This window comes from Nycticebus coucang, chromosome 16, assembly GCF_027406575.1.
Source record: "Nycticebus coucang isolate mNycCou1 chromosome 16, mNycCou1.pri, whole genome shotgun sequence".
Lineage (NCBI taxonomy): Eukaryota > Metazoa > Chordata > Mammalia > Primates > Lorisidae > Nycticebus > Nycticebus coucang.
The window spans coordinates 4,382,908-4,409,572 of NC_069795.1; the positions used below are offsets into that span (position 1 = coordinate 4,382,908).

At 52.4% G+C, this 26,665-nt stretch overlaps 1 protein-coding gene across 2 annotated transcripts; it reads left to right on the forward strand.

Moving 5' to 3' along the window:
- Positions 1 to 1,600: 1,600 nt before the first annotated feature.
- On the forward strand, positions 1,601 to 26,665 carry RIPK4 (receptor interacting serine/threonine kinase 4). Of its 2 annotated transcripts, none has more exons than XM_053565016.1 (8): positions 1,601 to 1,851; positions 9,762 to 10,053; positions 14,733 to 14,881; positions 17,040 to 17,089; positions 19,441 to 19,599; positions 20,401 to 20,504; positions 22,182 to 22,446; positions 24,222 to 26,665. In XM_053565016.1, the coding sequence occupies exons 1-8, from the start codon at positions 1,670 to 1,672 to the stop codon at positions 25,379 to 25,381; spliced, it is 2,361 nt and encodes a 786-aa protein (XP_053420991.1). In that variant the 5' UTR covers positions 1,601 to 1,669; the 3' UTR covers positions 25,382 to 26,665. The 2 variants fall into 2 exon arrangements, with proteins under 2 accessions (XP_053420991.1, XP_053420992.1); XM_053565017.1 differs by having other exon boundaries at positions 1,691 to 1,783.

A 26,665-nucleotide genomic window follows, 5' to 3' on the forward strand; every position in this document is an offset into this window, starting at 1 on the left:
TATTAGTCACCCACAGCTGCCAAACTGCAAGCCCAGGAGATTGGAGAATCTGGAGGGAGGATGGTGCCTCACTGGAGCTGAGCCCCGGAAACAGAGCACGTGACTCATTGTCTAGTCAATTCATTTCCCTTCCCCCAAATAATGACTAGGTGTACTTTCAAGTTACTTTTAGATATTCAAAACCCCAATTATTTTTAAAATGTGAATTTAAATGTTATATTCGTTACAAACTTAAAACAACCATTTGCCACCCCAGCCTCAAAGGAGATCAATTTTAAGTTCTTTTCTTTTCAAAGCTGGAGTCATATTTGTAGAGATCAATAAACACGTATATAATTTCATTGTTGACAGACCTATACCTGATTCATATTTCAATTAAACCCTATATTATCTTAAAGTGCACATATAAAATTGCAAGAGACCAATTTTAATTTCAAGGACAGGTAGGGAAGAATGTGGCTGCTTGGTGGGTCAAGGATGTCCTGCATCCCCTACCCCAGCGAGAACATCATGGGTCATGACAGCACCTTGACCTCCCCAGAGAGGAGCCAGTGGGGGTGGGGAGGGCCGTGTGAGGCTCCTTTACAGGTTGGATGTAAAATAAGATTATCACGCTCCTGTGAAAGGGACAACAGAAGCAGGTCTGAGGCTTCCAACATGCCAGCCAGAGGAACAACCTCTTTCTTTTTCTGGCCACTAACACAAAACACAGTTACTGTTGTTAAAATGCTGTCTCCTTTATCTCCCTGTCTCACCTGCATTATTCATCTCTTTTGACCCGATAAGCCTTCACTCACTATCCAGCAGTCAGGGATGAGTGTTTTTGAGGCGTGGGAATGTATGATATGATTTGACCTCTGGCCCAGATGTGGCCGGGAGTTTTTTTATTCCCCCCAAATGGAAAAATTCATCTTTCCTTTTCAAACCATTTTTTCTACCAGTAAAAGGACCCTGTTCTCTAGGAAAGGAGGGGTAGGGGCGTCTGCATGTATTTGAAATAGACTTTAGATCTACTGTTGGAGCAATTAAAATTAAAAAAGGAATTAATTCTTAAGAGGAAACGCAACTCGTGTAAAAAAGCAAGGCATGAAACTGCAGAGATTTAATGCTCAGTAGAAAACAAAACAAAAAAACAAATTCCGAAAGATGAGGTACTATACGGTTCCTACATCTAAACATAACAGTTTTGAACAAAACAATTTTAGACACGGAGGAAAAATTAGGGACGCCAGGGCTTGGGGTGAGGTTATGAAAGGGCACTAGAGGGGTTCCGGGGTGGAGGACAGGACTTACACTCACATGCAAACGGGAGCAAGTAAAATCGAGAAAATCTGGATGAGATTGGTGATGGATCAAAATCAATATCCAGGTGGTGCGATTATACTTTCTTTTGTAAAGTTTTTGCGAAGTGATAGTACTAGAGAAAACTGCGCAAAGTGGGTTATTTCTTACAACTGCATGTGACTCTACAATTATGTTTTTAAAAACAAAGAAAAGCAGGCCAGCCGACGCGCGCGCCAAGGTTTCCCACGCGGGTCGGTGGGGGGCGGTGCTGGCCAGGCGCCGGGGCGGGCCCTGGGCCCGGAAGTGACGACACGCGGGGCGGGGCCGCGCGCACCTGGGCACCTGGGCGGCCGCGGCGGCGCCGGGCGGCTGCCAGACGTGAGCGATGGAGGGCGACGGTGGGAGCCCGTGGGCCCTGGGGCTGCTGCGCACCTTCGACGCGGGCGAGTTCGCGGGCTGGGAGAAGGTCGGCTCGGGCGGCTTCGGACAGGTGTACAAGGTGCGCCATGTCCACTGGAAGACGTGGCTCGCCATCAAGTGCTCTCCGAGCCTGCACGTCGACGACAGGTCAGCGGCCCGGGCGAGGACGCTGGACCGGGCGCCGGGGCCCGGCCAAGGCTGGGGTTGGAGTCTGGGGTTCTCCTCTCCACCGGAGCCACCTCCGGAACAGCTTCGGGGTGGTCGTGGGGAACGAAGAACAGGGAGAGGCCGCGAGTCCCCGGCGGTGTCCGCTGGGCTTGGAGGGCCGCAGGGACGCGGTGGCGCTTTGGGACGATCCGGGTCTGTTGTGCGCATCGCGGCCTGGGTGTGCGGCTGCAAAGTGGGGAGCCTTGGGACGTTGTGGGGTGCCCCGTCGTGCTACCTGCCACCGCCGCGTGGCCCGGATTTCCAGGGTCGCGAGCTTGGCCTACGCCCTGGACCGGAGCAGCTCCGCGGCGCCTGCGGGCCGCCCCCGACCCCCCGGGCTCTGCGGTCTGCACCCGGCTTAGAAAAATTGCTGTGCGGGCTTCTGGGCTTTGTGAATGGAGTTACGCTCCGTCCTACTTAGTAATTTACGTTGGAACACAAATTGGTGTAAGACCGTAATTATTTCGGTCGGAAGTACCGGCTTGGTTTGGGCGAGGCTTTGTCAGCGCCCCGGAGCTCGCGCGTCGGTGCTCTCCGGCGGGGCCAGCCGGGGGTGTAGGGCAGGGGGCCCGAGGTCCGGTCCAACCTTGAGCTTCCTCTCCGCGGTCTCCTTATGGCTGATTTCAATTCAAAACAGAACCTCTGGGGAAGGAGAGCCTTCGCCGACCCGCGCTGTGTTGGTGCCACACAGCCCTCCTGCACCCGTTTCCCCGTCCGAAAGCTGGCACAGAGGGGACAGAGCAGGCCTGTCCCTCTAAGCGGGAGTGCTTGAGTTCGTGAAATCGAACGGGGAGGACGCAGAGCCGCCTGGGTTAAATAAAGTGGGTCGATTGTGTCTTGAAAATCAACTTTCATTTTTCTTTTTTTGTTTTTTTTTTTTTTTTTGCGCATTTCCCTGTTTATGGCTTCAATTCAGAACACTTTACTTATCCTTTATTGAAGCTTACATACTATGGGGAAGTTACGTTGTACTTTACCTGGCAGTCCCCTTACGCTGTCAGCCCTGAACGCTCACTCTTTCACTTAGGAAAGCAGTTCTTTTTAAACCTCACTCAGGCTTTGCTGCCTGAGAGACTAGGTTTCAATTGCGGGCCTGACTGAGCCATTGGGCCCCCCAGCTTTTGGAAGAATGCTGTAATGCTGTGTCCTGTCCAGGTGGCCTTGTGTGCTGTAACCCTGGGACCTCCCAGCCTGTTTCCTTTGTGTCTTCACCTTGGCTAGGTGTCTGCAGAGTAGATCTTACTGGTGGCTTTTTGGTGTAACCCTCAAACCAAGGTTTCTTGGGAACTTAAGTATAGTGGCAACTAAGTCAAAGGGCTGACCCTTGCACAGAGGCTGTGCCCCAGATTCTGGGGACTTCTTAGGCTGGCAGGGGCACCGTGGTTATTTTGATGAAATCCAAATCATGTTGAACATCTGTTAGTGGTGAGATTCTGAAAAGTCAGATCCTCTCAGTAGGAACAGTCTTCTAGTCCAAGTGAGTCTTATTCATCAGCAGCGAAGATCTTAGCACCAATTTCTCATGTTGGAAGAGCAAAGTGAACACATACGTCCAGGCTGACTCATCAGCCTGATCCTTAGAATCTGTTATTTCCAGCGACCGGTCCCTTGTTTCTTGGATGGCCTAGTTGGAGGTAGGGTTTCTCCACTTGAGGCGGGTCCCTAGGATATTGCACAGCCTGGTTGAAAGTGTTTTGTCCTTTAACTGGAAGTCTTTCCTGCCCTACCCCAGCAGGCGGGTGCTGGCATGTTGGTGGCTAGGTGGAGGTCAGCCTGCTGGCAGAAAGCATTTCACCTCCTGCACTTTGCTTGGCCTAGTAGAGCAGGCTGGAGTTTTGGGTTTGCAGCAGTGGTTGATGTCTCTGTTTGAAAAGATGGTCAGTCTTTGTAAGGAATTTGACTCCTTTAGGTTAATTATTGACTGTGTTCAGCTGAGGTTCTTGGTAGGCATTTGTGTGGATCTGCCGTGGTCCAGGAGGATCTGGTTGCATTGTGATTTTGCAAGGTTGCACCTAGGCCTTGAAATAGTTGCCCCCCCACCCCATATTTGCAAGACATTCCCTGGAAAATAGGATTTTCCTGGGGTTTCTGTTTGTGTCCCCAGCCCTGTATTCCTTCTGGCTAAGTTTTATCACACCTACTTGAGGGATGATACCTCTCTCCATTGCTACATGGTTCTGGATCTTTTTCCAGGATGATTTGGGTCATTTATGGCACTCTCCAGTGGTCACATAGGGTCGCACCAGAGGTACAGGTGTGGGCAAGCCAGTTTTCATTGGCCAGGGCAGCTTGCCCTTCCAGGTGGGTGGGGGTCTCCCAGCTGGCTTCCTACCCTGGCCCCAGCTGTTGTTGGATGAAGCTAACCCTGGTCTCTAGCACCTGCATGGTGTCCTTTGAGTAGCTGGCTGCCCACTTATGCCTAAAAAGACACCCATGTAGGTACCCTGGGGGAAGGAAGTGCCTGCCAAGGGGCCCCACTCTGACAGTTCACTAGGAGCTCCCCCTCCATACAGGGGTTTGAAACCTACAGTGTAGCTTAGGGGTAGGTGCTGCTACCAGTTTGAAGAGAATAAAGCGACCCTTCGAAGACCCGTTTCTCCCGTGCCAGCCCTCAGCTAGAGGCGCTCAGAGTAGCCAACTGCCTGGCCCGAGCAGCTCATACGTTAGGCACAGGCTAGTTCGGGCGAGCCTGAGCAAACCCTGGGTTTGTAACTACAGAGCTGACAATCTGACAAGCCCGTTTCTTGTCAGTTTTAAAAATAGCCGTGTGGGAACCCCTCCGAGGCTCCCTGGGAATGTAATTGGATTGGCGTGCAGCTGGCCTGCTGAGAAGCATCAGCTAACAAATGATGAAACCATTTTTTTCAGCTGCAGTTTTCCTGAATGTTTCCTGGTTTCTTCTGCAGAGTTCTTCTCCCTGAGCAGGTCTCAGCCCCTGCTCTGTCCTTCCCCCTCCTTCTTTTTCCCCTCCCCTAGTTTTTGTTTCTCTGCCTCTCTAGACCTTACAGGCTAGGCTTCTACCTCAGCCCCTTCTAAGATGCAGTCTAGGGCAGTCTGGCCTAGATGGAAGCTGCTGCTTAGTCAGTGGCAGGCCTTGTGGTCTTTGGAATTGAATTGCTCGGTTGGGAGGAGAATCTTGTGGCTTTTCTAGAAAGTTTATTTTAGAAATGATTGGTGTGATGATATTTTCCATATTTCTTCCTGCTCCAGTGCCCACCTTGGGAAGGGACCCTACACTTTGGCTAGTTCTAAATGAGAAGGAAATCGAACTAATACAAACTCCAGTGAGAAGAAGTATCTTTAAAAATTGAACCCCAGTTGATCCTTTTAATGCCCAGAGGTTTTCTGTCTGGAACCCAAAGGGCGCCTCCGGGTGGGGCAGGGATGCTTCCTCCCTTCCTGCTGGGAAGCAGACTTAGCAACTCTGTCCCCTACGGAGGCGGGATGTACAGTTTGTAGGTGGTGGTTTAATTAAGACTGACATCAGGGGGTTCTGGTGGCCCAGAAGTGTCCCTTTCACTATTAGCAAGTAATGTGATTTGGTGTCTGCAAAAATGACGACCTGGTGCAGTAGTGTCCTGTGGTCCCAAGGCTGGTGACACAATCTCTCCAGGTTTTTAACATGACAGCCGTCAGGCTACACTTCTGTTTGTGTGGTCTTCTGCATAAACTAGAAATGCTGCTTAAAGGAAAAATTATTTGAAATAATAATTGCCATGGACAAAAAGCAATTGGTGAGTTTCTCCTGTGCTTTGCACTTTCTAGCTCCCTAATCAGAAAGGCCTCTCCCAGCAGCGACTAGGAGGCCCCTTTCAGGCTTATCGAATTGCAAATGTCTCTGGTGACACTGGACCCTGGAAGGGTTGGAGCTCCTGAAAGCTGTTGGGGCACCCCAGGGTATGTGTCTGGGAGCAGCTGGAGAAAGCCTGAAAGGATTTTGAGTTTTGGCTCAGGAGTGCTGAGATGATAAATGTTACCAAAGGTTTCTGGGGATGTGCTGGACTTCCTGAGGAAGATGCAGGCTGCTGTGTGAGGGGCCCACCTCTCTCTGCCTTCCCCACTCTGTGCTGTGACCTCCTGCTGGTGGGACCCGATACCCTCTTCCACTCCAAGTCCTGTCTGCCCAAAGGCAGTTCTGTTTTTTTGCTATTCCAGAGAAGGTGGTTTGTCCCTGGAAACAATGGCTTATTTTCCTGGACAGCTGATTTTCCTTGCGGAAACATCTGAAGGGTACAGTGGGAAAGGCTCTGGGCAGGTGGTCTGCAAAGCCTGTGGGACTCCCTCAGGAGATCTGGGATCAGTTTGCAGGAGCAAACCCACATCGGAGGTTCTTTTTTGTTTATTTGTTTCTTTTTTAAATAAGGTAAATGTGGTCTCTGTTCTGCGGAAAGGGCCTGCGGCAGGGAGAGGTGGAGAACTTGCTGAACTTGGTGCGCTGGGGAGGCTGTTGTGATCTGTTGCCAGCCGGTGGCTGTTAAGTCACTAATGAGGGAGCACGGCAATCAGAAGTCACCTGGGTTTTATGTGTTCAGCTCTTTGGGCAAAGGGAAGAAAACACTTTATTTGCAAAGTGGCTCAGAGCTTCCACTTAGTAAGATATATTCAGCTTTCCTTTCATTGACTTTGTTCTCAAAATACACAGTGGTTAGGTTTGGCTCAGAATGTCTACTTAAAGTGAAAAAGTGACCCTTGTTTATGCCCAGCCTGTTAACACCTGATTTTTTTTTTTTTTTTGTCAGTTTTTCAAAACCTTACAGCTAGGAGGGGACACCCATACGGATAGGGGAGGGATGGCAAGCTGGCCACATTTTTAAAAGAAAATCAATAAGAAACAGACAAATTACAACTCTGATTTGTAGCAAGATATAAAACAGAAGCAGCTGCTGGTGCTAGGTCCCAATTGCAACAGGTTGGGAGTACTAGTTGTTCTAGTGCTGGTTTGGGTAACAATGAGGAGGGAAGGAGATGAGAGGTGTCCTTTTCTGTACCCCTCAACCTCCAAACTGATTTTATTTTGGATGACAGGATGATGTGTGGGGTTGGCATTGGGCCCTCTCCTCCCTTTTTTCAGATGTCTGTTGAGACTGAGAACAGGGTTGAGCTGGCCTCATGTGGGATCTGCCCCCCAGGTGGGGTCCCGGAGTGTGGCCAAGCCCAGAGACTGCAGAGGAACTGGCTGCCTTGGAACCTGTCACTGTGGAGTTTCCCACTGGAAGGGGCAGCTCCGTCCCCAGCCCAGGGACCTATATCCTGTTTTCCATTAATTGGTCGTTTAACAGAGTGCTAAGAAAACAAGGCAGACTGAGCTCCTTTCTGTCCTGCAGTTATTTGATGATTCATTCCTGATGCTTGTTTCACTTGTTCCAAAGGGATTCTTTGCTCCTGGAATGTACTTTCCTGCCCCCACAGGTTCCCCCTCCCCCAGGTGCCCCACTTCCACCATGGTAGCTGCAGTGACTCCTGGGAAGGTCAGAGCATCCCCCACATCCAGTCTGTTCTGTCCTCCAGGTGTGTCCTGCTCTGTGTACCCCCCAACTTCTCGGCCCCCGGGTCCCTGGGCCCATGCAGCTCTCTGCCTCCCAGAGCCTTCCCTGACACCCGACTCCTTCTCTGACTCTGGATCCCCCATGCTCCTGGCCCCTGTGCTTCCCCTTCAGAAGACTTGGATTTTCGCTGCCTTTCCCTCATTGGTGTGACTCTCCCTCCTCTCCCTAGAAGTAAGCACACGCACAGAGAGGCAGGAAGGGGCCTTTTCCATCATCGGTTCTCTCACGTGGTGAGTGTGACAGATGGAAGGGTGTCAGGGGAAGGCAGATAGATGTGAGGAGTATTTACGTGGTGATTCTAGACTGCAGGGGTTTTTATTTTAAATTTGGCTGTAAATGCATTAACTGGGTGTACACCAGAGGCTATCACATGCAGGGCCACTATAGAAGCTTGGTAGGATCCCTTGGTGTGGCAGCCAGGATATCGCTGTGTCTAGACATTGCCCAATGTCCCCAGAGGGCAGAGTGGCTCCTATATGAGTCCAGTGGGCTGCACCCAGGGGTCCGAGCTCACATGTGTGCTCATGGGGCTCTGCTCCCCGCTGTGGGGCTTGTGCTGTGACGGGCAGAGGGGCTGGGAGCTCCACATAGGGAAGAGCTTTTGGTGAACAGTGAAACCCAGGGTTCCTATCAGCCTGCGCCTTCCTGCATAGGAAATGCTCTCCTGCCTGGGAGGCCTGTGGTTTCAAGGCGAGGTCAAGATCAGTAGGAAATGGACCTGTTTTTGGATCCTCTGGTAGGCTAAGAGTGGGGCTCTGGGGTGGGAGCTGCAACTGGGCCATGGCCAGGGGTTTGTGCTGCAATCTACTTTCTGGGGGTGTCCACTGGGGCCGCCCCAGCCTGCAGCCTGTGTATGGACATGAAGCTGGTCAGTTTCCAGCTCCAGGGCTTGGGCCTTGCCAGGCGTGGCTTAGGAACTTATTATTTCGAAAGCCCTTTATTATTATTTAGAGGCCTGGGAACATGCATTCCAACCAGGTTCCTAGATACTTTCTACAAAGTCTGTGTTTGAAAACCACTGATCAAAATCCTCTGTGGCCAAAATGTGTTCTTCAACCTTTCACCCTGGGTGTACTCTGAGCCACAGCACTAGCAGAGACCCTTGCACTGTGGTTGTGGTCTGTGAACACACAGGCTGCCCTAGGGAAATGACCTGAGACAGGGGCTGGAGAGTGTCCTCAGCTTCGCAGGCCCTGGAGCTCTGTTGGAGCTATGCTTCTGTGTGGTGAGGGTGTCTTCCAGGCATAGGCGTGACCTAACAGTTCTTCCTAGGTGTAAATTCAAAAAAATAAAAAGCAGGGATTCTGACAGGTGTTTGTCACTAATGTGAAGAGATTTATGGCATTATTCACAGATGAGTTGATAAGCAGGATGTGGTTATTCATACTGCGGAATAGTATTCAGCCATAAAGAGAAAGGAAGTTTGATATATGCTACATTGTAAATAGACCTTGAAAACATGTTTTTATTAAAGTAAGGCAGACACAGAAGGACAAGTATTGTATGATTCCACTTATAGCGGAGTCCCAGAATAGGCAAGTTCAGAGAGATGGAAAGCAGAGAAGTGGATACCTGGGCCTGGGGTGAGCAGAAGGCATTAATGTTTAATGGGTGCAGAGTTTTCTTGGGGATGATGGAACAGTTTGGGGTGTAGGTGGTGGTGGTGGTGGTTACACAACTTTGTGAGAGTGTGTAGGGGCATGGAATTGTACCCTTCTGAAAATTTAAGATGATACATAACTGTTTTGTGTATTTTATACTTGTTATTAAAATAATAATGGCCGGCTGGATTTGGCCCATGGCACACCCAGGCTTTAGACTTGTTCTGTTCCTTCAGTGTGTGAGGTTGGATTCAGGAATAACTGAATACCAGGCCAGCCAAGGTGTTGGGCTTAAACTGAGATGGTGAGTTTGGGTGAGATGGTGAGATGGGTTTCTCAGATAGGTAAGTAGTTACAAGTTTTAGTGGAACCTACATGTCTCCCAACCCAGAAGGGGCTGTTGGTGCACAGCTGCAGACTCCAGTGACCCTGAGGCTGGCAGCTAGCTGTTAAGGTTTCTCTTCTTACTTCGGAGAACCCCATGCACAGGGATGTCTGAGCAGCCCGTGGGGAGCCTGCATATACTCAGACATATAGTGAGGCGACATTAATTGTGCCCCTCGTGCGTGCGCGATGCGCTTCTCTGTGTGTGTGATGTGAACATTTTCCCGGCCATCTGGAGCCAGTTGTCTTCTGGTCAGGGTGCTCTGTGTCCGTGGCTGAGTGACCAATGTGTGTTCCTCATACCTTTGAACTCTTTCAGGGAACGCATGGAGCTTTTGGAAGAAGCCAAGAAGATGGAGATGGCCAAGTTCCGGTACATCCTGCCTGTGTACGGCATCTGCCGTGAGCCGGTGGGGCTGGTCATGGAGTACATGGAGACGGGCTCCCTGGAAAAGCTGCTGGCCTCAGAGCCGCTGCCGTGGGATCTGCGCTTCCGCATAGTCCATGAGACCGCGGTGGGCATGAACTTCCTCCACTGCATGTCGCCCCCGCTCCTGCACTTGGACCTCAAGCCTGCGAACATTCTGCTGGACGCGCACTACCACGTCAAGGTGGGGCAAGGGAGCGGGGTTCGAGGGAAAACAGACGAGACAGAGAGCCTGGAGCTGAGGCTTTCCCCAGTGAGGAACAGCAGGAGCCTGGGCTCGTGGGAGGTGGTGTACACACCACGTAGCATGTGGCTGGAGGACAGGCCCTGTGAAGACGAGGTTGCCCCCCCAGATCCTGCCACTTGACTGATTCTGGAGAAAGAGTGTATGGGCTTAAGAATTCCAGTGTCACTCACTGAATGTCCTGTGACGTTAGGTGTAAAATCAGACTGATGGACCAGATGTGTCCCTGGGAGATCTCAGGTTCTGCAGTGAAGGGATATGTTTCCCCTCCGTGGTTTCGGGGGCTAGGGGAGGTGGCCATGTGGGCACAGCAGGGCACAGCAGGAGGAGGCTGTGGGGAGGTGGCCTGCACAGGGCAGTGTGGTGGGGCAGGGTGTTGGATGAGCGCAAGGCCTAGCAGCTCTGCTTTTTTCCTCCTTTGATAAGTTTATAAAGCACAGGAGAGTCTGAGGCATAATATAACGTCCTGGTATCGGCAGAGGTTAGCAGTGGCCTTTATGCATAAGGCTTTATTTCTTTGTTTCACCCTTGGAGGCCTTTGTGTCTGGGGTTATACTGTCACTTTGGGTGACACGTGTTGCGGTTTCTCCCCATGTGGTGACGTTTGCACACTTGGGTCACCCGGGGATATGTTCTGGCCCAAATGGTACAGTTGTATGGACCTGGGAATGAGAAGGAGCCCAGAGTTGGGGCCTGAATTACATCCAGTTTGTGTGAGGACATGGAGGAGCTGCCTGTGTGCTTTGGACACTTTGCTGTTCTTGGTTGCACAGCCATTCCCGGCCTCTCTGTCAGCCTCACTGCAGGAGTCAGGGGAGAGCTGGATTCAGCCTGGCCTTGCCCCCACGCTCTCGAGTGGCTGCACTGCCTGCTCCTTGTGCCCAGACCTGGGCTGTAGTCAGCAGAAGGAAACGGGGAATTGGGGTAACAGAGGTAAAAGTCCAGTGACTTGGGTTGTATCAGTCCTGGGTGGTTTTGGGGCTCCCTGGGATTCTTGTTTCCTGGGGTTTGGAAAGGCTGGGCGTCATGTGTGACCCCTCCACCTGGGGCTGGCACTTGCGAGGTTTCTTGCAGGTGGCGCCGGTCCGGGGACCCAGTGGATAGTAGCATCTTTGGCCTCCTCAGTGTGCCTCCCACCAGGGAGGGAAGGAATAGCAGGTCCTGTGTAGCAGAGGCTCTGCACGCAGGTGCTGCCCTCTTCATGGACATCGGCCTCCATTTCTTGCTGTGCTGGGGCTTGGGTTAAGTTAGTGGCCAGGATTGTCCCACTACATGTCATGGAGCAGAGGCTGGAGTCTGATCCCAAGGCCTGCAGGTCCCCTGAGCTGCTGGAGAGCTCCCTGTGTTCAGGAGACCAGATGACGCACAAGAGCAGAGAGAGTAGCCTGTGGCGGGTGTGGGGACAGCCCCTCGGGATGAGGGTGGGCTTTCTGGGGCTCGCCTTCAGACTGAGTCAAAAGTGGGGGATGCAGGCTGGAGAAGAGCTTTTAGGGTGGAAGAAACAGCCCAAGAGAAGTCTGGAGAACTCAGGGTTTTCATGCTGGGGAAGGAGAAGGCAGCACTGAGCTAGAACGGTGATGCAAGGACATGTTAGCCTGCCACTAGGGGTGGCTGAAGGGAGAGAAGGCTCCTGGGGAGACAGCTGCTGAGTGCATTTTGGCACCACCAGGCACGCAGCTGTGGTTGGACAGGGCTGCCCGTGGCCAGCTCTCATCACCTAGCCTGGGGGTGAGTGGCTGGGGTGTCGTGATAAAGCGCTTAGCACAGTGCCCTGCCCCTGGAAGAGCTCCTCTAGCAGGGGTCTGTGCTGTGAGTAGTTACTAGCGGATAATCTTGTCCCAGTCAGGGATGTGACAGTCCTTTGGGCACCTTCCCTAGCTCTAGACACACAGTGGCACTTCTTCTCTGCTCAGTGTGGGAGTGAGTGCCAATTTTGGACTGTCCCACGGACTTGGGCTGACTTTCCTGCAGGCCACTTCCCACTGGTGATCCTTCCTTAGAAGCATCTGGCCTTGTAGCTGGTGTGTGGCAGTCTTTGTCAGTGGTGCAGAGTCCGAAGTGGTGTCAACAGGGAGCCCAGGGTGGCTGAGGAGAGAGCTAGTGAAGCCCTGGTGGGAATGTTCTAGAAGTGACACGCCTCTGGGGGTGGCGCCTGTGGCTCAGTCGGTAAGGCGCCGGCCCCATATACCGAGGGTGGCGGGTTCAAACCTGGCCCTGGCCAAACTGCAACCGAAAAATAGCCGGGCGTTGTGGCAGGCGCCTGTAGTCCCAGCTACTCGGGAGGCTGAGCAAGACAATCGCTTAAGCCCAGGAGTTGGAGGTTGCTGTGAGCTGTGTGAGGCCACGGCACTCTACCGAGGGCCATAAAGTGAGACTCTGTCTACAAAAAAAAAAGAAGTGACTACGCCTCTGCAAGGCATCCTGGGACATGGTAGCGGCCCATGTACCCCAGCAGGCCCTGGGAAAGGTTGCTGTCGTGTGACACCCTTCTTAATCAGGCATGTTAATCACCATCCAGAAGCTCAAAAACAAACAGAAAAATGTGATTACATGTTTCATTTTCTCAGAGATAGTGCCTGGGGAGTGGCGGGCAGCCAGAGCATATGTTTGGGGTTCCAAGAGGTAGCACTTTTGTTCCTGAAGGCAAAACCTGGAAGCTGTGCTTAGTAGACAATTATTTGAGATGAAACCCTAAGCTGCTACCCCTGTTTCAGCCCCTGCCCCATGCCCCTGGTTCAGGCCAGCTACCTCTTTGTTCCAAGCACGGTTAGAATTGAAAATTTCACAGCAACCATCTGCTTTGCAAAGTATATTAAAAATAGTTAGTACTTAGTATTATTCAATATTAGATACACTAAATGTCAATACTAAAAAATTGTGATCAATTTCAAGTTAAAAATGAAATAAGTTGGTTTAAAACCCTGGGCTGCTTTTACACCCAGTTTCCCCAGACCAGTGCTCCGAGGGTCATACAGACCTTGTGTTCTGCTGTGTGTCACAGGCTGTCTTCCTGTCTTGTCCAGCCAGACCCTGGGATTGAAGGGCTGCATGCCTGCCACATTACTGAATTCCGAATTTGCTTCTTGATGCCAGAGGTTTTACAGAGAATTTCTGCTTATTTTTTCCCCCCACCAAATATTATTTCAGAGTGTCTGGCCCTGTCTGGCAGTGAGAGGAAAGGCAAGGTCTCTGTGTCCGTCCTCATTTCTGAGTCTAAACCGTTCCAAGCTGCTGATCGTGGAACGGAAACTTCTTCTGTTCAAAAAGTCATTTTGAGAGTTAGAACACATCGTTCTGTCTCTAGCTTGGAGCTGGTTAGATGTGAATGGGATCAGGTGATTGCTTTACTGTGGAGAGCCGGCAACTTCCTCGCCAGAGTGGGGTATCCCTGGGGGCTGTGCAGGTGTGAAGGCCACCCAGAGTCAGTGCCTTGCTCTGAGGCACCCGACTGTATGGCCCATCCTGGCACCTTTTCTCCCTCACCACCCCCCAGATTTGCTCAGGATCCTTGGAAGCCTGTCACCTCCCTGTCATTCAGCAGTGATGACACCAGGCACATTGGCTCACCTTCTGGGGACAGCCAGCCCAGAGCTAAAGGCTGACTCAGTCCTGTTTCCTCTCCCTCCCTAGGTGTGTTTAAGGAGGAGCCCAGGAGTTAATTAAAGGGCTTTAAAAAAAAGTCCATAAACCTCAAAGGAGAATAGAAGGAGAACAGAGGCTGTTTCCCGTGTGGACCAGGAGTTCCATTAATGACAATGAGCTGTAGTCTCTACATGGGACTTGGGGACACTCAGGATGGGAGCCCCCACAGAGGCCTACCAGCCTTCCTACCAAAGGTCTGTGGAGTTCCCAGCTACAGGCACCCCAGCTGTGGGCTTAAGTGAGCTTTAAGGACACCTTAGCAGGAGACCTGTGCTCACAGAGGCAGAGTGCTGGAGTATAGCGGCTGGCGTCATGGTGGGGGGTGTCTAGGCATTCCTGGGAGCTACAGGGCCCTGCGACAGAGGTGCTTATCAGACCTTTACTCAGACTCCATGTGTTTAGTGATGGTACCAGCAAGTGTCTCCTGATCACAAACATTCCAGATGGAAGAGGCTGCTGCCTGCTGTATGTTTTGTTTGCTTTGAGGGACTCTGGAGGGGTGTTTCCCTTTGGAGGACTTGCTCCTGCCTGCCTGCCTCCCTTCCCAGCTGGCGGGTTGCATAACCGGATCCGCTGGCAGGCAGAGCTGGTTGTCACGTGTCTCTCTTTACCTGACACTCTGAGGTTTGCTTTTCCGTCTGTGCCCGACTAGATTCAGGCCATCAACCACCATGGCAGAGTATGGAAGTAAGTTTATCATAGCTTCTGAGTTCTCCCTCCCAGAGAACACCTTCCTTAGAGCGTACTTTTCCGCTCCAAATATCATTCAATTGTGTTGCTCTTCAGGCTTCCAGGTGTGGTTCTACGCCAGCCATTGGCCTGCTTGCCAAGGCACGGGCTCCCTAGAGAGGCACCTCCAGGGCTCCTGACCTACTGCGCCATCTGAGATTGCACAGTGCTTTCAATAAAGTGTCATAAAATGCCAGCCCATGGGGCCTGGCGAGGCAACGTCAATCATTGTGATTGCTGTATTGCAGATTTCTGATTTTGGGCTTGCCAAGTGCAACGGGCTATCCCACACCCACGACCTCAGCATGGACGGTCTGTTCGGCACCATCGCCTACCTCCCCCCAGAGCGCATCCGGGAGAAGAGCCGGCTCTTTGACACCAAGCATGACGTTTACAGGTGTGTGACACCTCCCAGCCCTCACCTACCCTGTCTCCCACCTTGTGTGCCGGGCTGGCAGCTTCGTGCTCTAAGCGGCAACTTTCTGAAAGGCCTCCTCCATTCCAGCCAGATAACGGAGTTAGCCCAAGTGAATGGGATGTGTGCTCTTGAGTTTTAGCCAGTGGGTACAGTCTGCCCTGGGGGTACCAGAGACGTTTCTTGTGAGTGTTGCTGGTGAGTGTAATCATATTCATGATTGGTGCCAGTTGCAACTGGTTACAGCTGGACTGACGTCCCTGCACTGTCAGGACTCTGTCATTTTTATGAAATGTGAGTTAATTTTTCAGCCATTGGAGGAACCTGTTGTTCTGAGCGGTCCCCATGTCTATGTGCACATGGGCTCTCTAGAATCTACTCATGTTTTGTGTTGTGAGCAGCTTATACCTGCTGGTGTCAATTTACTTTGAGGAGGAACAGCAGCAGGAGAGGCTGCTTGCAAAGTAATATCAGCAGGACCTGTGTACCTAGATAACACAGCCTGCGTCCCTCGGTCCCTTTTTCACACTGTAAACGTTTCAGTCACACAAACTGAGGGACAGTCTGTTCTTGCACTCAGCCTCTCCCTGTGACTCTGGCCTGCGCTCCCGGGCATTTGCCTTCTGCCTTTTTGTCACACCTGCAGTCCTGGCTGACGGGTTTGACGGTAGCCATTGTGCCTGTGCTTAGCCAGCCTTCGAGCAGGGTATCCGCTGGGGAATGGCACTCGGGACTAGTCACAGCTTGTAGGGATCAGAGAGACTGTTCATGTTATGGTTGGGAGTTTCAACTTTTGAACTTGCAGACTTCAATTAATTTTCAATGGTGAGTTCTGATGTGCCTATAAGTAGCTGCTATCATCAACTCTAGGCTCTGTGCTGGCTCAGTTTGTAGACTCTTAGTTTCTTTATTATTATTATTATTTTTTATTTTGCAGTTTTTGGTTGGGACTGGGTTTGAACCCACCACCTCCACCACCTCCAGCACCTCCAGCGCCCCACTACTTTGAGCCATATGCGCTACCCTATTTTTGTTTTTTAAAAATTCATCAGATTGGACTCTTTTATGCTATATCCAGAGTAGTAATTCAATGTACATATGTAAATATAAATTCACCCCATGTAGATACCTAGGTGTATATGTATGTATGTATGTATGTATGTATGTGTGTGTGTGTGTATATAGATATATATATATATATATATATTTTTTTTTTTTTTTTTTTACATTTCTAAAAAGCCAAAAAGGTTTTGGGCCGCTCACTAGATCATCTCCTGATATTTTCTTTGCACTTTGTTTAGCAACCTCTGTTGAAATCTCAACGAGCCCCGGTCAGCAATGTTTGAATCAGAACCTGAATCTGTGTTTTCCAAGAATGGAAACCATTGGTGGGGAGAGGGCGGGAGTCCTCCTCATCTGTCCCATTTATGGGAGCGCCTGCCTGCTGCCTGTGAGGTGGAGGTGAACTAAGCACCCGGGGCGTCCTCCCTGGACTCAGGTCCATTTGTGGAGTGGCAGCCCCTCGGGGGGCCCTCGCCTGCTTGAAGGCCAGCAGCCCAGTCGGCCGACTGCACCTGTTTGACACCTGAGCCATCAATGTGATGGGTTTCACCATCATTGTCTCTTTAAAAATCCATGAGAAGCCAGACAGGCGCTGTGGCTCACGCCTGTAATCCCAGCACTGTGGGAGGCTGAGGAGGGAGAATTGCTTGAGCTCAGGAGTTTGAGACTCACCTGAGTGACAGTGAGACCCCGACTCATGAAAAAAATGGAAAAACCCAGCTGGGCGCCTCGGCGAGCAGCTGTAATCCCAGCGGCTTCTGGAGGCTGAGGCAGTGGGGTGCCCGTAGCCCGAGTCTGAGGTTGCGGTGAGCTATCACGCCCACTGCCCTCTGCTCAGGGGCATAGGGTGGGACCCTGTCTCAACAAAAAACAAAAGTAAAGAAAAAGTAAGCAACGAAATAAAATAAGCCAAAAAAAGAAAAATAAAATAAAACCAAAAAAATAAAAAATCCATGAGAAACATCTCAGTGGCCCCTGTCTCTTCGGGGTGGTTCTCTTCCAGACCACTGCTGTGAATTAGGGTTTTCCACTGGGAGGCCTGGTTCCTGCACACTAATATGCCTGTTTTCTCTTCCAGCTTTGCCATCGTCATCTGGGGCGTGCTGACACAGAAGAAGCCGTTTGCAGGTGAGGACGCCCATCTGTGGGCTGTTGTGTGTTCGCCTTTCCTGGCAGGAGGGAAGTGTTGTCCTTCCTCCGTCCTCACGTTGCTGCTGTGTGCTCTGGGCCTGGAGGCCGGCAGGGCTGTCTTTAGGGTGGGGGCACCACTTCATCCTGCCCAACAAGTCCGTGTGACCGTGACCTCGGCCAGCTCATCATAGGCTTTCTCATGTGCTGACAAAGCTGTCTTCTGTAATTTGCATACAGGGAAAGGTCTGAAGGGGTGTAGTCAGTGCGATTTTTTAGGTACCTAATTTTTTTGTTGATAAAATACATATGAAATTTATTTTAGCCATCTAAAATGTGTGACGTTAAGTGTATTCACAGTGTTGTGCAAGCATCACCACTGTCTAGTTCCAGAACTTTCTCCTAATCTCCAAAAAAACCCTGGCCCTTAGGTGGCCACTGTCCATTTCTCCCTCTTCCCCACCCCTGGCAAACCTTTAAGCTGCTTTCTGTTTCTCTGGATTTGCCTATTCTGGATAATTCCAGGTACTTATTTTTTATTTGAAAAAATTATGACATAAAAACAGTTAACCTGGTGAATTTTAAGCATACAGTTCAGTAGTGCTGGGTACATCCATGTGGCCGTGTAGCCAGTCTCCAGAACCACTGCCAGGTCCCCCGTCGCCCAGCCTGAGCCCTGCGGTGTCCTGGTCTCCTGCCAGGTGGCCACTTTCAAATCTCTGTCCTCAATGTTTTTGTACCTTGACTTGTTTATTATAAAAATGAGGTACATTTGGGCGGCGCCTGTGGCTCAAGGAGTAAAGTGCCGGTCCCATATGCCGGAGGTGGTGGGTTCAAACCCAGCCCTGGCCAAAAACCACAAAAAAAAAAATGAGGTACATTTTAGCTTCGTTGGATTAAGATTCCTTTTTCTTATTTCTGGGCTACTCATGATATCTTGTGGTATGACTAAAAATGTCTAAAAGAAAAGATATAGACCAAAGTGGCCCACAGGTCTGGGAGCCCCTGGCTGGTTGGGGCAGGCATAGGAACCTTGTATGGAAAAAGTGCCAAGTCACGGAGAGTGCTCCGAGCATCGCGGGATTTGGAGTGTCTCGGCAGCTTTGTACCATCCCAGGAGAAGGGATGGGGTGTGTTCTGGCATCCCTCTTCCGAGAGGCCGTGTCTGTGTTCTTTTCCTCTCTGAGAGCTCTGCCCCCACCCCATGGAGGACTGTGGTCCAAATGCTTTGTAACGTGGCAGTGTACCTGGTTGCATGAAGTCGATAGGTGAGACTCCCAAAGCCAGGTACTGGGGTGACTGTTGAGGTTCGTGGCCCTCATGTTTTATTGGGTGACTGTTGAGGTTCGAGGCTCTTGTGTTTTATTGCTTGGCAGATAGTGGGGTTCAAGGTGCAAGAGTGTAAGGCATCCATGTCTGAAAATACTCCACGTGTTTAGTTTACTTTCATCTTATTTAGAGGACCTGTTGGGATATCTGAATTAATCATGGATATAATGTGTAGATACTTAAGGTATTTATTGCACAAGATGTAACAGGAAAGTCTAGGATTCTGGCAGCTATGTACGACTCTGGGCTGATTTTCTGCACCCACTGATGTGTGCCCGCCTCTCCGTGGAGGTGCTGGCGTGTGAGTATGTTTGGAGCTGTGGGACAGGGCGGGGTGTGGGGAGCAGGAAGCTCCAACTTTGGCTTGATGGGCTTCGAGGTTTTAGGCTGAGCAGAAAAAAGAGGTCAGCTTGCCAAGGGTTGCCTTGGACCCTTCCTAGTCAGAGAAGAAGGTATGGCCAAAGTAGCAGTGCTAGTAATAATAATAACGATGGAGCCTGTGCATGCTTCCAAAGGAAGCTGGGGAGAGACACAGGTGAGGCCCTGCATTGTGAGTGGAGGAAAAGGCCCCCATTACTCCTGGGCCCTGGTGCCTGAGCCTGGACTTGAGGAAGGTTTTTTACCACTGTGGGGAGAGCAGGGCCACGTGGGTCTATGAGTCCAGCTACCTGTGGCAGGCTCTGGCTGCTGATGGTGAGTCTCTGCAAATATTCTCCTTTGACAGAGCTTCCCTTGCATTCGGCACCCAGAAAGAGCTGCCCTGTGACCTAACACACTGAATCCATTTCCTAGGTCATAACCTAGGGAAGAGGTAGTGTGCAAAACTGGGAAAACAGAGATCTGTATGCCCATAAGGGAAAGGGTTCTGGGAAGCTCCAAGCTTTGAAAAGGGAGGTGACACTGTCTCCTGGGGACTTGTCCCTTATGTCCCTCGGTGCATTCCCACACTCGGCATTTCCTCCCTGCAATGAGCAGCCCACCCCAGCCCACAGAGCCCCTCACCTGCGTGCCTGCCCTTGCAGATGAGAAGAACATCCTGCACATCATGGTGAAGGTGGTGAAGGGTCACCGCCCCGAGCTGCCACCCGTCTGCAGAGCCAGGCCTCACGCCTGTGCTAACCTGATACGCCTCATGGAGCGGTGTTGGCAGGAAGAGCCACGGGAACGGCCCAGCTTTCAAGGTGAGCACCTGAGCAGGGTCCCAGCCTCTGGCCTTCCACAGTGCTGGCTGCCGCAAGAGGCCATTGATGGCCAAGGAGGGGTTGTGAGCCAGGCTCAGGTGAGACAACACACACAGACAGGCGGACCCAGATGAGCCAGGTGCAGACAGGTTGGCTGGGGCACTTGCCCATGGCCTCCGGCACTCAGGCTGGGGTGGGGCAGCTGGAACCCAGTGGTCAACTCTGGCCCTGCAGTCCCTGTTCCCAGCCAGGGCTGGATGGCTGCCAGGAGGAGCCAGCCTTCTGACACAGCCACTTGTGTTCCAAAGACTGGCCTGGCCAGTGACCTGAGACTTTGCTCTTCTCTTGAGATCTTGACCTCATAGAACAGAAGTCTTTTGGGTATAGAAGTAACCCTGATGAAATAAAAATTAATGGTATTTAAAACATACAGCAGGAAACAATATCTGTGAGGAGGGCTCACCTGCTGGGGGCTGGCAGCTCTGTGCCTGTGTGTCTGGAAGGTGCCCCACCCCCAGCAGGGAAGGCCTCTGCTTTGAGTCTGGTGAGGTCTGCAAGTGACTGCCGACAGGCTCTGATTTGGCCAGAGAGTTGCCTACGTGGTGTCCCCAGGGCTTGTCTGCTGAGCTCGCCTGGGACAGGTCTGGGACATGCTGTGTGAGGATCCTCAGCACTGACAGCACATGGCTCGTTCTCAGCTGTCTGGAGGCTTTGGGTGCCACCTCATCTGTCCCCATTTCGGTGATTGTGTGTGGAAGTCATCCGAATGAGACACGCCTCCTTTTGTTTTCTCCCCAAAAGAAATCACTTCTGAAACCGAAGACCTATGTGAAAAACCCGACGATGAAGTGAAAGAAGCAATTCAAGACCTGGATGTGAAGAATCTGCCGGAGCCCAAGAGTGAGGTAACCCGCATCAGCCCACAGCCTCCTTGTCTCCCTGGGTCTGTGGTGGTGTTTTCCAATCTGCTGCTCCTCTTGTCAGATTCCCCTGCTGGACTAGAGCTGCACCCAACTCTGGTTGGGTTAGAGGTGCAGGTCCAATGGGTGGCTCCAGATTCACCTGCCTGACAGTGCCACATCCCCGCCTCCTGCCTGTGATGATGTTGGGAATAGCCTGGGTGCAGGGTTGGCATTGAATAGCCACTTGTTGGATATGCTTTGAAACCTGGGATTAGAAAGCCCAGCCCCTTCTGGGCCCAGAGCAGGGACAGCTGGTGTTCGGGTGTCTTTGCAGCCTGGCACGGGATGGGGATGGGGAGCTGGTCACCTTTTAACTGTTCATGGATAGTTGGGACTGTGAGTGCCACTTAGGTTACTGAAGATGTGACAAAAAGCTGCAGGTACCAGGGCTGGCTAAATCCCCTTCAAGGTAAAGAGGCTGCAGCAGATCTGGGAAGTGACCCTGATAAAGTAGCTCTATAATAATGTGTCTTGGCAGTCGACCTCAAGCTGTTGGTGTGAGGTGGGGAGCTAACTACATACTCCGGTGCACCCACTGCCTGGACACAAAGGGACAAGTGTGCGCATAATAGCTGGGGGCCCAGGTGCCCAGGGGAGGTAGCAGTAAAGAGGCAGTTGGGCCCCCCAGGGAGGGGAGAAAGGCAGGCAGCAGGTGGAGGCAGCGGAACCTTGTGCCAGGGTTCTGTGCCAGAGGCCATCGAGCTGTTCCTAGGGAGAGCAGGGATTTGGGGCAAGCAGTCACGAATCAGGGAAGAAGAGTGAGTTACTGTCAGATTCTGCTCACTCGCCAGAAATCTGCTTTGTGACGCCCTTAAAAGGGCCTGATTATATTTGGGGGTCACTGTGCTGTCCCTGGAGCTGGCACCCATCCCTCGTCTTGTGTACAGAGCCTCCAGCCCAGACCACAGGGCTCTGGAGAGAGGTGGCACTTGTCAGCCACACAGGGGCCCTGGCTCGGTTCTGTCTCCTGCCTTTGGTCTCTCCTGACGCTGCAGCTGCTCTGCTCAGGGTCCCTCTGCTGCCTTTGGTCTCTCCTGACGCTGCAGCCGCTCTGCTCGGGGTCCCTCTGCTGCCTTTGGTCTCTCCTGACTCTGCTGCCTTTGGTCTCTCCTGGCTCTGCAGCTGCTCTGCTCTGGGTCCCTCTGCTGCCTTTGGTCTCTCCTGGCTCTGCAGCCGCTCTGCTCAGGGTCCCTCTGCTGCCTTTGGTCTCTCCTGATTCTGCAGCTGCTCTGCTCAGGGTCCCTCTGCTGCCTTTGGTCTCTCCTGGCTCTGCAGCTGCTCTGCTCTGGGTCCCTCTGCTGCCTTTGGTCTCTCCTGACTCTGCAGCCGCTCTGCTCAGGGTCCCTCTGCTGCAGCTTGTCCATGCGGCCTCTCTCGTCTGGCAAGAGCAGGAGTGCTGGTGTTTCCTTTTCTGTGAAGTTTGTCTTGTCTGGTGATGTCTTTATTCTGGGCAAACTGGCGTGGTGACTCCATGCCCAGTGTCTCTGGCCTCCTCCAGCATGTAGCTCACTGGAGCCTATCCCTGCACTTGGCCCCTCCTGGCCATAACCTGCTTGGGCCTTCTTGGACGGGCCGAGTAGTGTGGCAGGGCCTTCACCTGCCTGCTTCTCCCCTCCGTAGGGTGCGCCTGTGTCCACGCGCCTCAAGCGGGCCTCCGCCCCTGCCTTCGACAATGACCACAGCCTTTCCGAGCTGCTGTCACAGCTGGACTCTGGCATTTCCCAGACCACTGAGGGCCCGGAAGAGCTCAGCCGCAGCTCCTCCGAGTCCAAGCTGCCATCGTCCAGCAGCGGCAAGCGGCTCTCAGGGGTGTCTTCAGTGGACTCCGCCTTCTCTTCCAGAGGGTCCCTGTCACTGTCTTTTGAGCGAGAGCCTTCGACAGATGGTGAGTGCAAGACACCACCTATAGTGTCCGGGAGATGGTGGCCCATTATGAGGCTCCCAGGCAGTCTGGAGCCAGTGATCCTGTTACCTGACCTGACAACAATTGTTTCTTCCCTTCCTTAACTAATTAATTTTGGGTGTCAATGGCATAATTGGCTGTCTGAGCACAAGTGCAGAGGTGCTCGTGCTGGTGGGGCAGCTCAGTCGGGGTCACCAGGTGTGGAAGGAGAGGAGGCTACACCCTATCTGTATTGGGGGGGGGCCTCACCCTGTAAAACCCTGGTGAGCTTCCTCTCCAATAGACACCAGCCCCATGCGCCTCTCCTCAGACCGTGCCGGGAGGACACCCAGACTCCCTCACTGGGTTGCCTTGGAGGTTACAACACCCTGGCCAGCCACCTTTGCAAACTACCTGCTGGGGTGGGCGCTAGTCTTACATTTTGTGTGAATTTGGAGGGGTTTTGTTTTTTGAAGGTGCTTGGCCCCCATTCCTGCCCTGGGGTGCTGCACTCTCTCTGCTGGTTTCAGGGATATGAGGTGGTCCTGTCCCCTGAAGGGGGGCTGCACCTCCTGTGGGAAAATAGGGAGCATGGAGCAGCAGCAGCTGCATGGAGGCTGAGTGCCGGGGCAGTTTGTTTTTCCTGTGAGATTAATAATAGATAAAGATTATTAAGATAATCTTTTGGAGAGGAGGACCTCCCCCTGGATCTTACAGGCCTGAGATTCTGGAGTAGAGCAGAGAGAGGGCACATGGGGTTCAGGGAATACTGCACAGAGGCAGAGGCAGGGAAGGCTGCTGTGACTGAAGGTCCCCGGTGGGTGATGGTGGGGGAGGGAAGTTAGGGCCAGGTCAGAGGCTAATTGGAAAGAAATGTCATCATCTCCCAGGGAGAGATGCATTCTAGAACTTTCTCTCAAATGACATCTCATCTTTATGCTTGAGAGAATTGCTCACCAGCTCAGCTTGGACTGTCAGTGTTGACACACTGAGTCTGTCATCTCAGCAGCAGCCTAGGCTCCCACCCACCTAAGCCCCCTGAGACTGGCATGTTGAGGGTGGTCTGTCTTTGTGGAATCAGAACTGCAGACGCTGCAGTCAGATTTTTGTGTAAAACAGAATGTTTTGTCCTAAATGCTGGACTGATGGTCCCTCTGGAATGAGAAGCTCAATTCTTTCAGGATTATAGAAAATGCCTCTCCTCAAGTTGCAAGGATGGAAAGTATTGTTCTGAGGGGTCCAGAACCGGGTCCTCCCCCTTGCAGCCCCAGGCACCGGCTTCACAGGTTTGCCTATGTCAGTGTCCAGGAGAGGGGCTCCTGCCTGGTCTTGGTAGTCTATGTTTTTTTTTTTCTTAGAGACAGGGTCTTACTCTGCCCCCAGGTAGGAGTGCAGTGGTGCAATCATAGCTCACTGTAGCTTCTAACTCCTGGGCTCCAGTGATCCTCCTACCTCAGCTTCCCGAAGTCAGCCATTTTTATCTTTCTTTAATGAAGGAATATTTACAGTCACTGCCATCCCTAAGCACCAGGGGGTCTCTGAGTCTTGCTTCCTTTATCTGATCCCAGTCCTGTGGGATACCTAGAGTGGTTGTTATTCTCCAGATTGGCTAAAGAGCATCTGAGAGTATTAGCCTATCTGGGCTCCCACACATCTGCCTGCAATAGGGCAGCCTCCGGGCAGCACTTACCACTGTCAGGTGAAACGTGAAGGCCGCAGGTCACCATGTCTGTGGGTGCAAAGCTGCACTCTGACCCTGGCCCATCCTCTCCCTGCAGATCTGGGTACCACGGACATCCAGAAGAGGAAGCTTATGGATGCCATCGTGTCCGGGGACACCAGCAAGCTGATGAAGATCCTGCAGCCGCAGGACGTGGACCTGGTGCTGGATGGTGGTGCCAGCCTGCTGCACCTGGCCGTGGAGGCAGGGCAGGAGGACTGTGTTAAGTGGCTGCTCCTGAACAACGCCAACCCCAACCTCACCAACAGGAAGGGCTCCACCCCGCTGCACATGGCCGTGGAGAGGCGGGTGCGGGGCATCGTGGAGCTCCTGCTGGCCCGGAAGGTCAGCGTCAACGCCAAGGATGAGGACCAGTGGACGGCCCTGCACTTCGCAGCCCAGAATGGGGATGAGTCCAGCACGCGGCTGCTGCTGGAGAGGAACGCCTCCATCGACGAGGTGGACTTTGAGGGCCGCACGCCTATGCACGTGGCCTGTCAGCACGGGCAGGAGCACATTGTGCGCATCTTGCTGCGCCGTGGTGTGGACGTGAGCCTGCAGGGGAAGGACGCCTGGGTGCCCCTGCACTATGCCGCCTGGCAAGGCCACCTGGCCATTGTCAAGCTGCTGGCCAAGCAGCCAGGGGTGAGTGTGAACGCCCAGACGCTGGACGGGAGGACACCCCTGCACCTGGCTGCCCAGCGTGGGCACTACCGCGTGGCCCGCATCCTCATCGACCTGTGCTCTGATGTCAATGTCTGCAGCCTGCTGGCGCAGACACCCCTGCACGTGGCTGCAGAGACCGGGCACACAAGCACCGCCAGGCTGCTCCTGCATCGGGGTGCCAGCAGGGAGGCTGTGACTGCAGACGGCTGCACTGCCCTGCATCTGGCTGCCCGCAACGGACACCTGGCCACTGTCAAGCTGCTCATTGAGGAGAAGGCCAGCATGCTGGCCCGGGGGCCCCTGAGCCAGACAGCCCTGCACCTGGCTGCTGCCCACGGGCACTCAGAGGTGGTGGAGGAGCTGGTCAGTGCTGAGGTCATCGACCTGCCTGACGCGCAGGGGCTCAGCGCGCTGCACCTGGCCGCCCAGGGCAGGCATGCGCAGACAGTGGAGACTTTGCTCAAGCACGGGGCCCACATCAACCTGCAAAGCCTCAAGTTCCAGGGTGGCCACAACTCCGCCGCTACACTCCTGCGCCGGAGCAAGACCTAGCCAGCTCCCTGCAGGGACCAGGAGCCTATGTGAGGCTCCTGTCCTGTTGAATGTTCCTTGTGGGGACCTAACGATTCTGTGTAGGCCAGCCCTGCTCACCCTGTCTTGGCTTGCCAAAACATTGACCGAGTGACAGGTGCCATCAGGAAGCGGGGCCTGCTGACCACAGCATTGCCACCAAGTGAAGTTGGCTGACACATGCTTGGCTGTTGACCCAAACAATGATAGAGGGCCCGGTGTCGGGGGGACAATGCATCGGGGTCATTTTGCTGTGTTCCTGAGGGGCTACTGATGCTTCTGCCTTAGTGACAAAGCCCAGGCAAGGATGAGTCCACTTTGTCCAGGCGTCCGGCCTCCAACTGCTCAGAGCGTCCCAGCCTTGAGGGGAGAGGTGCAGGGGGAGATGTCTCAGTGGTGAGCGGAGAAGCCTGTCTCTGAAAAGTCTCAGTGGAAGTCTTACTTTATAAAATATCTTTAATAGATGAACACCATATCAGCTGTTGCCTGAAACCTGTCAAAAACGTTCATAACGTTGGGTGGTCTAGTGTCTTAGGAGTGACTGAGGTCATGGGGCTGACTTTAAAAACAAAGATGTTCTACGTAACAAGAAATGAAAGCAGCAGCAGCACCACTGGGACAGGGTCTCCAGCTCTCGTGTCCCTGGATTAGTCCACACGTGTCCAGGGACAGCTGCTATTCATTTCTTTTGCATAAAACATTAGAGCCATGTGTCTAAATCATTAATAATTCTCACTTTATAACTTCAGTTTTGGATTGAAGTTATAAAAGTGTTATCTAGTTGAAGCGTTCATCTGGTCTCCTTCCAGCTCTCATTTTTGGTATGGTGGTGTTCGCGCTGAGGGATTGTGTTTTGGGGCTTCAAAGGGGTTTTATGACCTGCTGTGCAAGCAGCTCCCCTGTGTGTCAGAGATTGGGGTGTGGCTCCAAGGAAACCCTTGGATGCAAAAGGTTTGACCATCTTGTCTATGACTTCATGTCACCCGTGTCCCGTGTGGCCTTCTGAATACTATTACGGAATAAGTTTATTGCAGAACGTGACCCTGTGTGCAAACATGTGCCACGGTCTTGTGTATGATACAGAGATTGATATTAATGTACCATGTATGTTAATGTGAATCTGGGCGGGATATTTCTTTTCCATGACAGGAGATATCCAAACTGTTAGATCTGGCTATGTTTTAATACGCCTCATTGTGCTTTTACTACATGTGATACTGTTGTATGGAATCCCTAGAAGAGCAAAAAATAAAATCGTTCCATGTT